Source organism: Rhododendron vialii, chromosome 12a (genome assembly GCF_030253575.1).
Source record: "Rhododendron vialii isolate Sample 1 chromosome 12a, ASM3025357v1".
Lineage (NCBI taxonomy): Eukaryota > Viridiplantae > Streptophyta > Magnoliopsida > Ericales > Ericaceae > Rhododendron > Rhododendron vialii.
Window position 1 is genome coordinate 34,775,238 of NC_080568.1, and position 13,911 is coordinate 34,789,148.

The following is a 13,911-nucleotide window of genomic DNA, read 5'->3' on the forward strand; positions in this document are numbered from 1 at the left end:
CCACTTCTGTTAGAAACTCACTCCAACATTTTTAATATATTACGAGAAAAGATAAGAGCATCTCTTAACATAAACCTTTATCAAATCCCATTAATGTATGAAAAATTAACCCAACTTTTGACAAAGCAGAAAGTTCCTCCAAACTCAGATAAAAACAGAACAGACTAATCCACAACTCCAATTCCTCAAGCACAGGATCTTCCTTGACTCTCCCATTTGGGCTAGCGCCAATGGGCTCTCGCCCAGATGGCACTTCCTTCACTCTCCCAACCGGAACGTCTTGGGATCAAACCTCGCGAAAGGCGAGCTAGTTTCGATCTATGTTGGTTTATACCCCACGTCCCTTTCCCCTCCCCCTAGACATAGACTAGCTAATGTAACTTCTCCCAACATTTGAAAAAAAAAAAAGTACAGGATCTTGACCATAGAAGGCTGAAAATGCCATTTTCATTAACTCAATCCTCCGTCAAAAACATACATGCATACATACATACATAAGTTCATATAGCAAGACACAAAACATAAATCTAAACAACAAACAAACAAAAATATTCTCTTTCTTTTTTCTTTTTTCTTTTTCCTTTTTAAGAGGAAACAAAGATATTCATCACCACCAGCCATGGACCACTTGGTTACAAGTGTCCTTGATCCATCTGAAGCTCTTCTTAAAAGAACCCTTCATCTTACCTTCCACAGCATAGGCTTTATAGCTAGCAACCCTTTTCTTCCTCTGAAACTCTGGATCGTTCATCAAACTCCAATTCTTTGAACTTGGTGATCCAATTCCATTATTGACCTTCCCTTTCTTGATCTTCAATTCCTTGTCCAATTGGGCTGGTGGTAGTTTGGGGGCGGCATAGGAATTAGTACTGTAACTCCTCAGATCACGCATTCCAGTTGGTGGGCCTGCTGGCCTGTTTCCATAGTAGGAGTAGCTCTCTGTCCTCATCATCCTGCCATCCCTACATGATTTGGATCTGAAATCCATCATGGAAGGGAGAGAGAGAGAGAGAGAGAGAGAGTCTGTTGGGTTTTTAGTTAGTTTTGAATTGTGGTACTGTTTTTGGTGAGTTTGAAGAATTGGGAACAGCTCAAGATTGAGGGGTGGCTTTTTTTTCTCCCATTGGAGGAGTATTTGGACCATGTATATTTGTGGGCCAATTATTAGGTACTCCCAGACCGGAGTACCACGTAGCATTACCATATGCTACTTCTCGTCAATAAAGGATCGTCAGATCGCCACGACACAATCTAGGTCATTCAACCACTAACAAAAATAAATGATAATGTCTCTACAACATAATTTGTCGCTACTTAAATGATTGGAAGAACCGTGTAAATAACTACTCGTCTTTATGGGGTCAGTTTGGTATTTATATATTGACAGGGAAGCTTTGACCAAGGGAGGCATGTATCATTTCCTGAATCTCAGGGTGGAGTGTATTAAGCAAGAACTTGATTGGATATAATCGTGATCATACCATACCATACCAATTTAATTTTTGTCCGCGCTTAGATGTAAGAGCCTGTGGACCAATAAATAAAGGAAAGATATACTATTAAGAGAGAGTTGCATGACCACTATTACCCTGATCTCCTATCCTATTAGATTAAAGAAGAATTACTCCCTAAGACCAACAATTTATTCTCAAATGTCTTACTACTATTATAGTATTTGTTCATTGTAAACAGTCAATAAGAAAGATTTGGTACAATTCTATTTTACCTTTCTCTTTTCTTTTTGTATTGATGATGTCATAGATTTGAAGATTAAAAAATTGTGTGCTGTTTTAATTTGTGTATTCTTCTGAAAAGTTAAGAGCAATTATTATACTCATCTCTTTAAATAGATAATAAAGACAGAGGGGAGTATGCTAATACATGAACAGATGAACATGCTGATAAAGGTATAACTCTCTCGTATGGGATGCGTGACCTCGCAAGATCTCTGAGACGATAGAGTAGAACTCTCTCATACGGAATGTTAACCCTGCAATATTTGAGAATATGTTTTAAGGAAAAAGCTAAACAGCCACAGTCAAATTAATTACATAACCCTGGAACGGTAAATTCCAAATGTTCGGAACTGTCAAGTCAAGTTCAATCAAAATACAAGTGTTTTTTAAAAAAAGCAGAGGGGAGTCATCCTATGCATCCGCTGCAGCAGTGGAGTTGGGATCGGTCTGGGATGAGCTGACGGAGATCAAGCACCGAGAATTTGATTCCGAGGAGTACGATAAACGGTGCCGAAAGTGCCAAATGTTTTTTAAAAAAAGCAGAAGGGAGTCATCATTTGCATCCTAATCGAAACAAATTCTCGTATGAACTGACCCACCTGAGGTGATAGCTTTAAACCAAAACCAAAAACCAAGTAAAAAGGCAAACGATTAAGTCTTGCCTACCTTATGCTGTCGACCTCTTGAGCTTGTTAATATCTTCAGTTGACACGTGGAAAGGTTAAATCTTGACCGTTAACTACTTTATCTAGAACAAAAAACTTCCAACGGTGGGTCACAACGAAACCAGGAAAACGTCTTACCAACAATGGTGTCCTTCACCAGTTGGGCCAACTACCGCCATTGATTGTGAGGTGGGTTCCGTTAAAAAGTTCATCTATAGCTTAAGAATTTTAAACAGGTTATTTCCGCTAAATAGATTTTTAATTGACGAATGACCTATTTCAAAATTCATGATTTTATGAACTTTAACCCGTCTGTTTAGACAATAGGCAGGTATGTTCAACGATCCGGACAATGTCAGTGTCATGGCAATCAAATTAGTTAATTCAAGAACCCTAGACAGCAACCCCCAACACCATTATACAGTCTTCTACCCAAAAGTCGGGCTATTTTGCCAAATTCCTTAAAGAGAGGACGTAGAAGTGCAAATCTACTTTGCCAAATTCCTTAGAGAGGACATAGAGGCGCCAAGACCGCAGCAAAGAGCTAGCGAATCGCTCAGAGGTAGAAATCAAGGCTTGAACTAATCGAACACTCTTCTCTTCCATTGAAGATGAATGAAGCTAAGCGATCTGTTGAAGCTGTATAATGTGGTGGGACTCCGAAGTGCATCCACCTCAGAGGGAAGTACGATTTGATCAACAGGGACAAAGTGAAAGCAAGAGTGTCAGGTTGAGACACAAATGTGAGTAAGAATTCAATCCTCCGAAACCCAGGTTCCTCCGCAAGATTAGTCCACAGAGGATGAGTTAGCCCCTGAGTTCAAGCTGAAAAGTGCAGTCGACAGACAAGCGATTTATGTACTACCTGGCTCAAATAGATTCTACCTATTGCGAAGAAGTGAACCAAACAATTCAAATTCTGGTCTCCGTTGCTGGGGATAGGCTACACTGATACAAATCCTTCAATTCTTCAATTTGATTCTATCTACAGATACATCCTCCTCAAGTTTGCAGAGAACCAATCAGTCTTCCAAAACAGAGCTGTCGGGTTATCCGTCAAATTTCAAAGTAAAACACCAAGGCCTCGGCAATTGAAAACATATTCAACTTCACAAGGCAGAAACAGACCATTTGCTATTTTTTCAAAAATAACATGGACAGGCATATTTAGACAATGACATGTAAAATTGCAATTCTTATTGAGCCTTTTCCTTTGAGAAGGGAGGCAAGGCCACAGTCAGGGTGTATGTCGATAAAGGTAATGCCTTAATCTTATCTAAAGCAAATGTACATCACATCTATGATGCATGACTGTTGCAAGTGGACCCAAAAGCTTGGCATTTTTGACTTGTACCTACAAAAGAGGAATGGCTCTTATGATTGTTAATAAAAGCATGGCATTTTTGACTTTGTACCTAGAAAAGAGGAATGGCTCTTATGATGTTAATTAAGTGGGAAAGATAATTAATGATCTGCTGAATACAGGCAAGATAATGGTAAGAACATGGTAGGTCCCAAAAGGGTATCATTGTCTTTCTAGAGAGAGAAGTAGAGTGCTAATGCAATGGAAGACTCTCCTAATTACATTTTTAGATCCAATTTAGCAGCTCCACACATCATCACCAACAAAGAGAATCAACACCAGTGATGCCAACAATATAGGGCAACCAACCAACAAAAACATTTGCAAAAGACAGAAGCCAGAAAGGAGAAGGGTACAAAACCCTAATTAAATAAGAACCTTACTCTAATTAAATAACGCATCCCTCTTCTTAATTAAAGGGTATCGGCCATAGAGAAACCAATCCAACCTACAACCTCAATAACTAAACAAATCCGGAGCTACAAATAGAAATAAAGAACAAGAAAAAGGGCATAGGGTACAAAACCCTACCCGCATTGAAAACTTGCATCATTTTTGCAAGTATCTTAGATGGTAAGACATGTTTCGCAATACCCAATTGAAAAACTGGGCGATAAAATATCAGAAATGTTTTATACTTACCGATCTAGGAAAAACCTCATTAGAGGAGATCAGCAATATTGGACGGCAGCTCTGCGACCACCACATTATAGAACCTCTGAATATCCGACAGCATCCTCTCATCATCCCCAGTTACAAAGTTAATAGCAACACCTTTTCTCCCAAACCGTCCGCTTCTTCCTATCCGGTGAAGGTAATTCTCCGGCTGAGTAGGTAGGTCATAGTTTATGACAAGGGAGACTTGTTGCACGTCAATGCCACGTGCCAAGAGATCTGTGGTGATGAGCATACGGGAGGATCCAGAGCGAAATTCACGCATAATTATGTCCCTAGTGTTCTGATCCATGTCACCGTGGGTCGCAGAGACTGTGTGGTCCCGGCTTCGCATTTTGTCCGTGAGCCAGTCGACTTTTCGCCTTGTGTTAACGAAAATGACGCTTTGGGTTATGGCTAGGGATTCATACAGATCACATAGTGTTTCAAGCTTCCATTCTTCTTTGTCCACATGAACATAAAACTGCTTGATACCCTCTAGGGTGAGCTCATCACGTTTTACCAAGATCCGTACAGGTTTGTTCATGAACTTTCTCGTAATCTCAAGAGCTTCGGGTGGCATTGTGGCAGAGAAAACCCCAACTTGGATTTTTGGCGGTAGCATCTGGAAAATGTCATAGATCTGACAGCATAGAAAACCATTATCAGAAAACAATATTATTAAAATGCCATTTAATCAAGGGAAATGATCTTCACTTGTTATAACCATTCCATTTTTTTTTAATCTTCATCTAAACCCAATCATACAACCTTTCATCTGTGAAAAGCTGTACCAAAAGTTGATGAATGAAAGACAGAAGGAGTATTATCAAAAAAAAACAAAAAGGAGAGGGTGAAAATCATTTCCTAAAACAATCTCTCAAGAAACTCGATTCATGTTCCAAAAAAAAAAAAAACTCAATGCAAGTAAACATAGTTGTGAAAAATCATGTGACAGGAACAAAATTTCAACCTACTCCAAGGAATACAGAGGGCAAAATTATGAACTTCATTACCCAATCCACCAAAATACATGCAAGAAAAGATTTTGATATTTCAATAGTTCTCGAATCTCAATAGAGAACAAAGACCAAATAAACAAATAACTGTGAAGTCTACTAATAAAAGAAGATAAAAGTTTCCAGCAACACAAATAAATCTCCCGTGCTGCGATGGAGTCAACATTAATATTGGAATGGAGATCTATGCCAGCTGCTCATGGTCATTCAGAGAGAGAAGTGAACAAGCATGTTAGGATCGTCACACACACGCACACGATTTATGAGTATAAAACAGTAAAGAATCAACAATATGGTCAACCATACTTTGCAAACTGCCATGTAAACTTGTACCAATCAAAAGCAGAAAAAACACAATAAGAGCTCGATACAATAAAGATACGAGGAAAAAAAAAAACATAGACAATCATATAGGCAAAGCACATACATAAAGCATTTAGTGCCTTCAAGAAGAAAACAATAACTACGTTCCTTGAGAGTTCCATCCAAAACTGAAAAGCAGTTGCCCTTGCTCAACTTAAAGTTTGCCATCCTTCCACATAGCAATCTGTTCCTCCAAGAGTTAGGCTTCCAAAGGTGAGGTTGTGGGTTTGAGCTAGTGAAGTGGCATCGACCATTTGTAGTTGTCTAACTTACTAACATACCAACATTCAACATGGTGGAAAGGGAAAAAAATCTCCTCCAAGCTCAAGCTCATCCATTTCACAAGGCTATACCATTGCTGGCAACTAATCGGTTGCATGAGAAAATTTAATCCAGTTAATACATCTCAAATAAACAGGCAGAGGGAAGCTACTTCAACTTTTGATGAGCATTTATCCAAGATCAAGGAAATGGGGACTGATGATTTACGTAATTGCATTGCCAACACCCCATGATCTTGAAGAGTTTCTATTATACACATGTACATACTTCCATAGAGAACATGCAACACATGAAATTTACGTTTTTTACAACCACTCACACTTGCACAGGCTCTCAGATGGGGTGTGTGACACCCCTGAGAGAACATCCAGCACAAAACAATGATTTCTCCACAATCATAGACACTCACACAAAATTTTCAGAAAGAAAAAAACTCACACAAACTTTCACATGGTTGTCTAGGTCCCCACATTGATTCGGAAATAAATATGAAATGGAGACAAGAAAGTACCTGGTCCTTGAAACCACGTGAAAGCATTTCATCAGCCTCATCCAACACAAACATTTTCATGCAATCAGGGCGAAGTGATTGTCTTCGCAACATGTCAAACACACGACCTGGGGTGCCAACAACAACATGAACACCACTAGAAAGAATCCGTTGATCCTCACGAACACTGGTCCCCCCCACACAAGCATGAACTTTCACGTTGAGGTAGTCACCAAGTGCTCGCATAACCTTCTCAATCTGCTGTGCAAGTTCGCGAGTAGGTGCCAAAACCAATGCCTGGCATTGGACTAAATCATAATCAAGTTGTTGCAAAATTCCAGAGCAGAAAGTAGCTGTCTTCCCAGTTCCAGATTGGGCCTGCTGAATTACATCAAGGCCTTTGCAAAATGGAACAATTCCCCTTTGTTGGATAGCAGATGGTTTCTCAAAACCTTCAGATAAATAAAGCACATATTCCAAATGTCAGTAGGAGGTTCACCAAAACAACAAAGAGAATGTAGAAAGGTTGCACATCGTAAATATAAGCAATCCTCGATCATCTAACCCTCCCTTAATTTTGGTCCAATTTGGAGAATCCAACTATCTAAGGAAATGATTGCACTGTAAAGGTTGTTAATTTCCAAAACATACCCTTACTCTTTAGTAAGCCATTGTTAGTTTCAAATTCAAAAGAGAGGAGGTTCTAGAATAATTCCACGTGAGAAAAGCAACTTCAGCAGACATGTTCCATTGGCACATCTTTGAAGAACTTAAACAACTTCGAAGTACTTACCATAAGCATAGATGCCCCTAAGGAGGTTCTCCTGTAGTCCCATAGCATCGAAGGTATCACAAACCTCGTCATATGATGTGAAGAATTCTTGTCCATCCGCAGACACTGACAGTCTGTAAAGATAAAAAATAACAATCAACCTAAGCAACCACAATATAAAAGGCATGTAGATTTTAAGATGAATTAAACAAGAAATATTGATGTATACAAAGTGAAGATCCGTTGTTCCCTCACAACCAGAGCACGTGATAAAGAACTTACAACTCAGTCATTTTGGCGTCATACTGACGAGTGTCAAATTGATAACCATCGGGTGCCAAAGCTGCCATATCTACAATGAGAACACCCTAATAATATTAGGCAAATCAAGATCGTCGGCACAAGAGAGGATTGCAACATGCAACATCAACGTTGAAACCGGTGAAATCTTTTCAGGGTACAAACTACAAACCAATTCATGCACATAAAATTAAAAGATAGTACTACAGATACTGCAAGTTTGCAACACTCAGCCTATTACGAGAGAAGGGGGCACTTAAAAGAGTTCCAACAGTGCATTATATTCATTCCTTATTCTCTCTCGCATGCACATAGACTGACAGACCAACACATCACACACCGGAAAAGCTGATACAACCAGTTTACGATGACAAGATTCAAGCACTATTTTCCATATGCACAATGTACAACGTCGGTGTTGGAAAAATATAACACAAATACCAAACTTGGAAACCATATAAGGTTGCGTAAAACTTTATTCATTCATTTGTTTTCAAATTTGGGGAGATATGCATCAACTCAGATGGCTATTAAGCTAACGAAAGGTTACTCCTCCACTGCCAACAACTTAAAATCTGTTATGCATCATTAGTTCTTAATACATCACCAAACGAGCGGAGGAACCACTTTTCATACATGCAAAATACAAATCTCCTCTGTTTAGTTACTAGAAGAGCCAAATTCGCAAGCCATTTACCATAGAGCACAAGTATTAAATACTCACTCCGTCCCAATTCTATTGTCCCTCGTCCTATCCTAACTGGCTAAAAAACTAATTATAACTTTTAATTGATAATACCGATTATATGCAATATGGATCTTGTTTGATAGATCTCAATGAGCTCTTTTAAACGGTGTTTTCAAAATCACCTAAAACATTATACATTGCAAGATATAATCAATTGAAAAGTGGCACAGACTCCCAAAAGGGACAAAAGAATTGGGACAGAGGGAGTATCCGTTTTCATATTTTGGGATATCATATAATGATATAACAAGGGATTAGTTCTCCAGTGCCTGAAGCCTCTTTGCCTTCTCCCCAAGACCCAAAGTTGACTGATTGTCCACAATTAACGTACATTCAAATTGAAAGCACTACCTAAAATGCATCACATTGAGTCTGGGAAACGAAAAACAATGCAACACTACAAGCAATTTACTCTAAAACATTTCAGGCACCTCTTTCACATGTGAAATGCAAATCCTCTAGTGCTTAGAAAAATTTAACAGAAGAGCCAAACTTGCAAACCATATGGTGTGGCGTACAAGCATTAAACATCTGTTTTCATATTTTGGGGAGATATGCATAGAGGGAGATGCTATTGGGATAACAAAAGGTTAGTCCTCCAGTGCCCCAAGCCGCTTTTCCTTTCTCCCCGGAGACCAAAAGATCAGTGACAATCGAACTTCCATGCATAAAGGACATTCCATAGAAATACAGTACAAATAAACCAAAAGTGAACAAAAGGAAAACAGAAAAAGGAAACACTAAGCAACAATTTGAAGTTCAGATTTGAATCCATTAGAGCAAATACCCAGTTGCACAAGTTTTCCAACGCATAATCATCCCGTTAACATTTGTTTCATTAATCCTTAGACTATTTTCTGATTTTTTTTCTTAACACAATTTTTTTTCTAGTTGGTTTATTTTCCGAGTAAATTTGAAAAAGAATCCATTTTTTCAGAGAATGTTGCCATACCTTTGCTACCCACCCATATACTAGCCACATACTAACACATTTCAATTAAATAAACAACTGATAATGTTCCACCAAAGGTACATAGAACCGTAGAAATTTTGATCTCGGATGAACTCAGACGAAAGTAACTGAAGGATTCAGCGAATCGATTGGAGAAAAACTAAAGAGAACCCAGTTGAAATGCGCGGAAAATAAGACGACCCATATGGTTTAGACTTTAGAGACACACCTTGAAATCCTGATTGTTTCAGTTGCGGCTGCAGAGATCTCAGAGGGGAGTGAAGATAGGGTGGAAGCAGGGTTCAAATATGGGAAGAGAGAGAGGGGGTGGGCGATGGTTGCCCTACTGAGATTGGGCCTTGGTCCAATGGGAGATAAAACAACGAGTAAAATAAGAAAACAATTTGAAAACCAAAAAAGAAAAAGCCTTAGGGCTTCAAATTTGTCTTTTATTCTATCAAAAAACGTCCGAGTAAAACCAGAAACCATAAAAATATTACTAGCATCGATGTACGTGGAATACATATTCATATGCATATACAAGAGACATACACGTCTAATTATATACCACCACACATATTTATCGATCTGTAAAAGCATTGCGTCTGGGTAACGAACAACACAGATACATAAACGCTATAACTCGTTCATTAGCAAAAAAAAAGAATAGAGAGGACGAACCTGCAAAGGAGGAGAGAGATTGGTGTGAATCTGTGTAGAGAGCAAGAAAGAGAGTTGGAGAAAGAGATTGTAGAGTTGTGCTGCAGAGCGAGAGTTTTCCCTAACTCGTCGGATCTGCGGCGGTAAACTCGTTCAAAACCTATTAAACCCTAATATATAGTAGTACTGGGGAAGCCTGCCGTGAGGGCGACACGGCAGGATTGCCGTGCCTAGAAACGCCACCGTTCAAGGAAAAAAAAGGGCAGCCAGACACCTTGCACCTCTTGGACCAAGTTTGGGAACGAACAAAATAGGGAGAGTCACCACAAAGAAAAAAAAATTAAATTATTTGGTAGTCTTGCAGCGCCACGTAATGCATCAACACTCTTATCCACCAAATACATTTTTGTTAGATTCAATTTTTGAGGTTTTGTAGACTCTTCATGGTCCCACAACAATGAACATAATCGTTTATTTGTAGCCCTCCTTGTGCTTACAAATCCCAAGAAATACTTAATTAATTTCATATTAATGAATATGATTTTTTGTGGGTCGTTTCAAGTCTCTTAAAAGATTATTGAAACTGCTCATTGTTCTTAATATGTTTTTTTATTCCAGCAGAAAATTAGTACAATTCTATATTTTTTATTTTAGTAAAAAATTATCTCAATCGGTATTGATAAGGCCTTTTTTTAAATTCATAGAGCGAAAATACTTAATTTTAAATATTTTTTTTCTCATCCCATTTTTCTTGATTTTATATCTTTCCAAACATGGTCCAACAGGTGCAATGGTTGCCAAGAGTTTTTGCAAACCCTGTTGTTTGGCCCTCACAACAAGCTTCCCAAATTCAGCATCTAAGGTTGTAACCGAGCCGAGTCGAGCCGAGCTTTGGATTGCTCAAATTCAATTCGTTCAAAACTAGCCTATCTCAAGCTCGACTCGATCTTGAGTTGAGACTAAGCTCGGTTTATTTACTGAACAAACCATGCTGCAACTAATTAGTCGACCATTTACAAATGAGCCGAGATACAACTAACTCGAGCTCAACTCGTTTATTAAACACACTCTGAGCAATAAATGCAATAAGGGGTTTTTTATGTTTATTATATTACAATTATCATTTTACTTAAGGTATTCTACCTTTGAAAAAAAAAATTGATAGTTTAATTAAAATTCAAGGCTGTAAACTGATAAGCTGAGAATATGTGGTGTGATTTGGGGCACGAATCAAGTAATAGGGGCTTCTTTATGTAATTGTCCCAAGAATATATCGTGTCAAGCCCTACATTTCTAATCGATCAGAATCTCACTCCCCAAAATCTTGATCTTGAATCGAACAAAGCTCCCGGCGACGAGGTACATCTGTGTGTGTGTGTGTGTGTGTGTGTGTGTTAATCTTAGTGGGTTTTTTATTTTTATTTTTTATGATCATCGTAGTGGGTATTTGGTAACCGGAAAACGGTTTATTCCTCTCTCATTTACCTCCATTAGTGATTAGTGTAATTGCTTGTGTTAAAAGAATTGATCATACCTGTAGAAACTGCAATGAGATACCTAGATGAAAATATGTAATTGAATCATAATTAGTTTATTATGTAGCAACTCCAACAAATTTAAAAACCTTGAGGGCATATGTAACATTATGCTGTACTGTGTTTACATGTTTTTTCCCTCCTCAAAATATTGAAAGGAAACTTATAAAAATCGTCAAGGGCATTCGTAACAGTTCATTTTCTACTTCTATATTGCAAGTGGATCATTATTGTTATTTTCATACAGACTATGGCACCAAATTCATTGGAAATGGTAGAGAACAATTCAACCTCTGAATCTCCGGCAGAAACCCCAAACCCTAATCCTGATGGGAATTCACCTTCTGAGGGTGACATTTCAATTGATGCGATATCGCGAAGGGTTCAAGAATCACTCTCTCTTGCAAAGAGGCACAAGTTTTGGGAAACCCAACCTGTTGGTCAGTTCAAGGACCTTGGGGACCCAAGTTTGCCTGAAGGGCCAATTGAACCGCCAACACCCTTGTCGGAAGTCAAACAAGAACCCTATAATCTACCGAATCTATACGAATGGATAACTTGTGACATGAATTCTGAAGATATGTGCTCTGAGGTTTATAACCTCCTAACCAATAACTATGTTGAGGACGATGAGAATATGTTCAGGTTTAACTATTCGAAGGAGTTTCTTCGGTGGGCCCTTCACCCGCCGGGTTATTTTACAAGCTGGCACATTGGGGTGCGAGTCAAAAGCTCGAAGAAGTTAGTCGCTTTTATTACTGGAGTTCCCGCGAGGATCCGGGCCCGTGATACTGTCGTCAACATGGCAGAGATCAATTTCTTGTGTGTTCATAAGAAGCTTAGGTCGAAACGACTTGCTCCTGTGATGATTAAAGAAGTTACTAGGAGGGTTCATTTGGAAAATATTTGGCAAGCAGCTTATACAGCTGGAGTGGTTATTCCTACACCCATATCCACTTGCCAGTATTGGCATAGGTCTTTGAATCCGAAGAAGCTTATCGATGTTGGATTTTCTAGGCTTGGTGCTAGAATGACAATGAGCCGAACGATTAAGCTGTATAAATTACCGGATTCCACTTCTACCCCTGGGTTTAGGAAGATGGAGCCCCACGACGTTCCTGCGGTTACGCGTTTGCTTAGGAATTACTTGAGTCAATTTCTCGTTGCACCTGATTTTGATGAAAATGACATTGAGCACTGGCTTCTTCCGAGGGAAGATGTGGTGGAAAGTTTTCTGGTCGAGAGCCCTGAGACGCATGAGATCACCGACTTCTGCAGTTTTTACACTCTTCCATCGTCTATCTTAGGAAACCAGAATTACTCAACATTGAAAGCTGCTTATTCTTACTATAACGTGTCTACAAAGACTCCGTTGCTTCAGCTCATGAATGATGCTCTTATCGTAGCGAAACGGAAGGATTACGATGTTTTTAATGCCTTGGATGTTATGCAAAATGAAGGTTTCTTGAAGGAACTGAAGTTTGGACCCGGTGATGGGAAACTGCACTATTATCTCTACAACTATCGGCTTAACCATGTCATGAGACCATCAGAACTTGGGCTTGTGCTTTTGTAGTAGAGCCCTCAATTCATATATGGTATGCACCACAGGAGGCAGTTTTGTCTAATTATCCTGATTGTTTCAGTTTCCAAGTTGCAACAATTGTGCTTCATAGTTTGTTGGCAATCCATGATTGGATTTTAGATTTTGTTACTTGAGTGGAAGATTGATTTCATGAGCTTTTATTTCCCGAGTTTCTTGGGTAGTGTACTGGTGCTTTGATTTTCATGTGTTGTAGAACAGCAAAAAGGTTGTTTTTTGTTTTCAAAACAATTTCCTTTCCAGCTCCATTATTGGTTGTTCTATGCCGCTTTGATATCTGTATTGTGTTATTAGGGTCATAACCCCATTGACATCGATTGAGCACCTAGTCAAATACAGCAAGAGACAATCTATTCTTGTTAAAGCATCTGTTTCTTTTTCACGTTCTACAGCTGGGTTATCTGTAATGGTTTCATGTACAGCTCTTGATTTCGAGGGTAGGTGGTTGGTGGCTCAAACAAAATGTGGGTTTTTTGTTTTTCGTGGTCATTAGCATCTTATTCTTGGCAACAGAACATTTTCCTTTTGCTTACAGGTTTAGATGATTTTCTGTGGACCTGGAGTGTTGCCACAGTGTGTCATCGATACTTTTCGGACAATATGCACCTGATATGTTCGATCATGGTGGTTTTTATACCACCTTTAATTTAAATCGAGGAGGGAGAAGAGATTCAAGAACTTCTCAGACCAATAGCTCAACTTTCATGTCTTACAAAATTGTTAAAGTAGCAAGTCGATTTCATGATATGATCGCATACTCCACCAAAAC

The 13,911-nt window shown here is 38.9% G+C and overlaps 3 protein-coding genes and 1 non-coding gene across 4 annotated transcripts; 1 reads left to right on the plus strand and 3 right to left on the minus strand.

The window, feature by feature from the left end:
- Nucleotides 1–418: 418 nt before the first annotated feature.
- LOC131310661 (uncharacterized) lies at nucleotides 419–1,124 on the minus strand. Its single transcript, XM_058337814.1, has one exon. It carries the CDS (start codon nucleotides 989–991, stop codon nucleotides 608–610), a length of 384 nt encoding a protein of 127 aa, XP_058193797.1. The 5' UTR covers nucleotides 992–1,124; the 3' UTR covers nucleotides 419–607.
- Nucleotides 1,125–4,130: 3,006 nt separating this feature from the next.
- LOC131310660 (eukaryotic initiation factor 4A-9-like) lies at nucleotides 4,131–10,272 on the minus strand. Its single transcript, XM_058337813.1, has 5 exons — nucleotides 10,026–10,272; nucleotides 7,627–7,696; nucleotides 7,366–7,478; nucleotides 6,594–7,024; nucleotides 4,131–5,061 (listed from the first exon to the last, which is right to left on the minus strand). The coding sequence occupies exons 2-5, from the start codon at nucleotides 7,692–7,694 to the stop codon at nucleotides 4,426–4,428; spliced, it is 1,248 nt and encodes a 415-aa protein (XP_058193796.1). The 5' UTR covers nucleotides 7,695–7,696; nucleotides 10,026–10,272; the 3' UTR covers nucleotides 4,131–4,425.
- LOC131312245 (small nucleolar RNA snoR98) lies at nucleotides 8,864–8,976 on the minus strand. The gene has a single exon (XR_009195812.1). It is a non-coding gene; the product is annotated as a small nucleolar RNA snoR98 (small nucleolar RNA).
- Nucleotides 10,273–11,172: 900 nt separating the features above from the next.
- Nucleotides 11,173–13,390, plus strand: LOC131311330 (glycylpeptide N-tetradecanoyltransferase 1-like). The gene is made up of 2 exons (XM_058338738.1): nucleotides 11,173–11,363; nucleotides 11,787–13,390. Exon 2 carries the CDS (start codon nucleotides 11,790–11,792, stop codon nucleotides 13,113–13,115), a length of 1,326 nt encoding a protein of 441 aa, XP_058194721.1. The 5' UTR covers nucleotides 11,173–11,363; nucleotides 11,787–11,789; the 3' UTR covers nucleotides 13,116–13,390.
- Nucleotides 13,391–13,911: the final 521 nt, after the last annotated feature.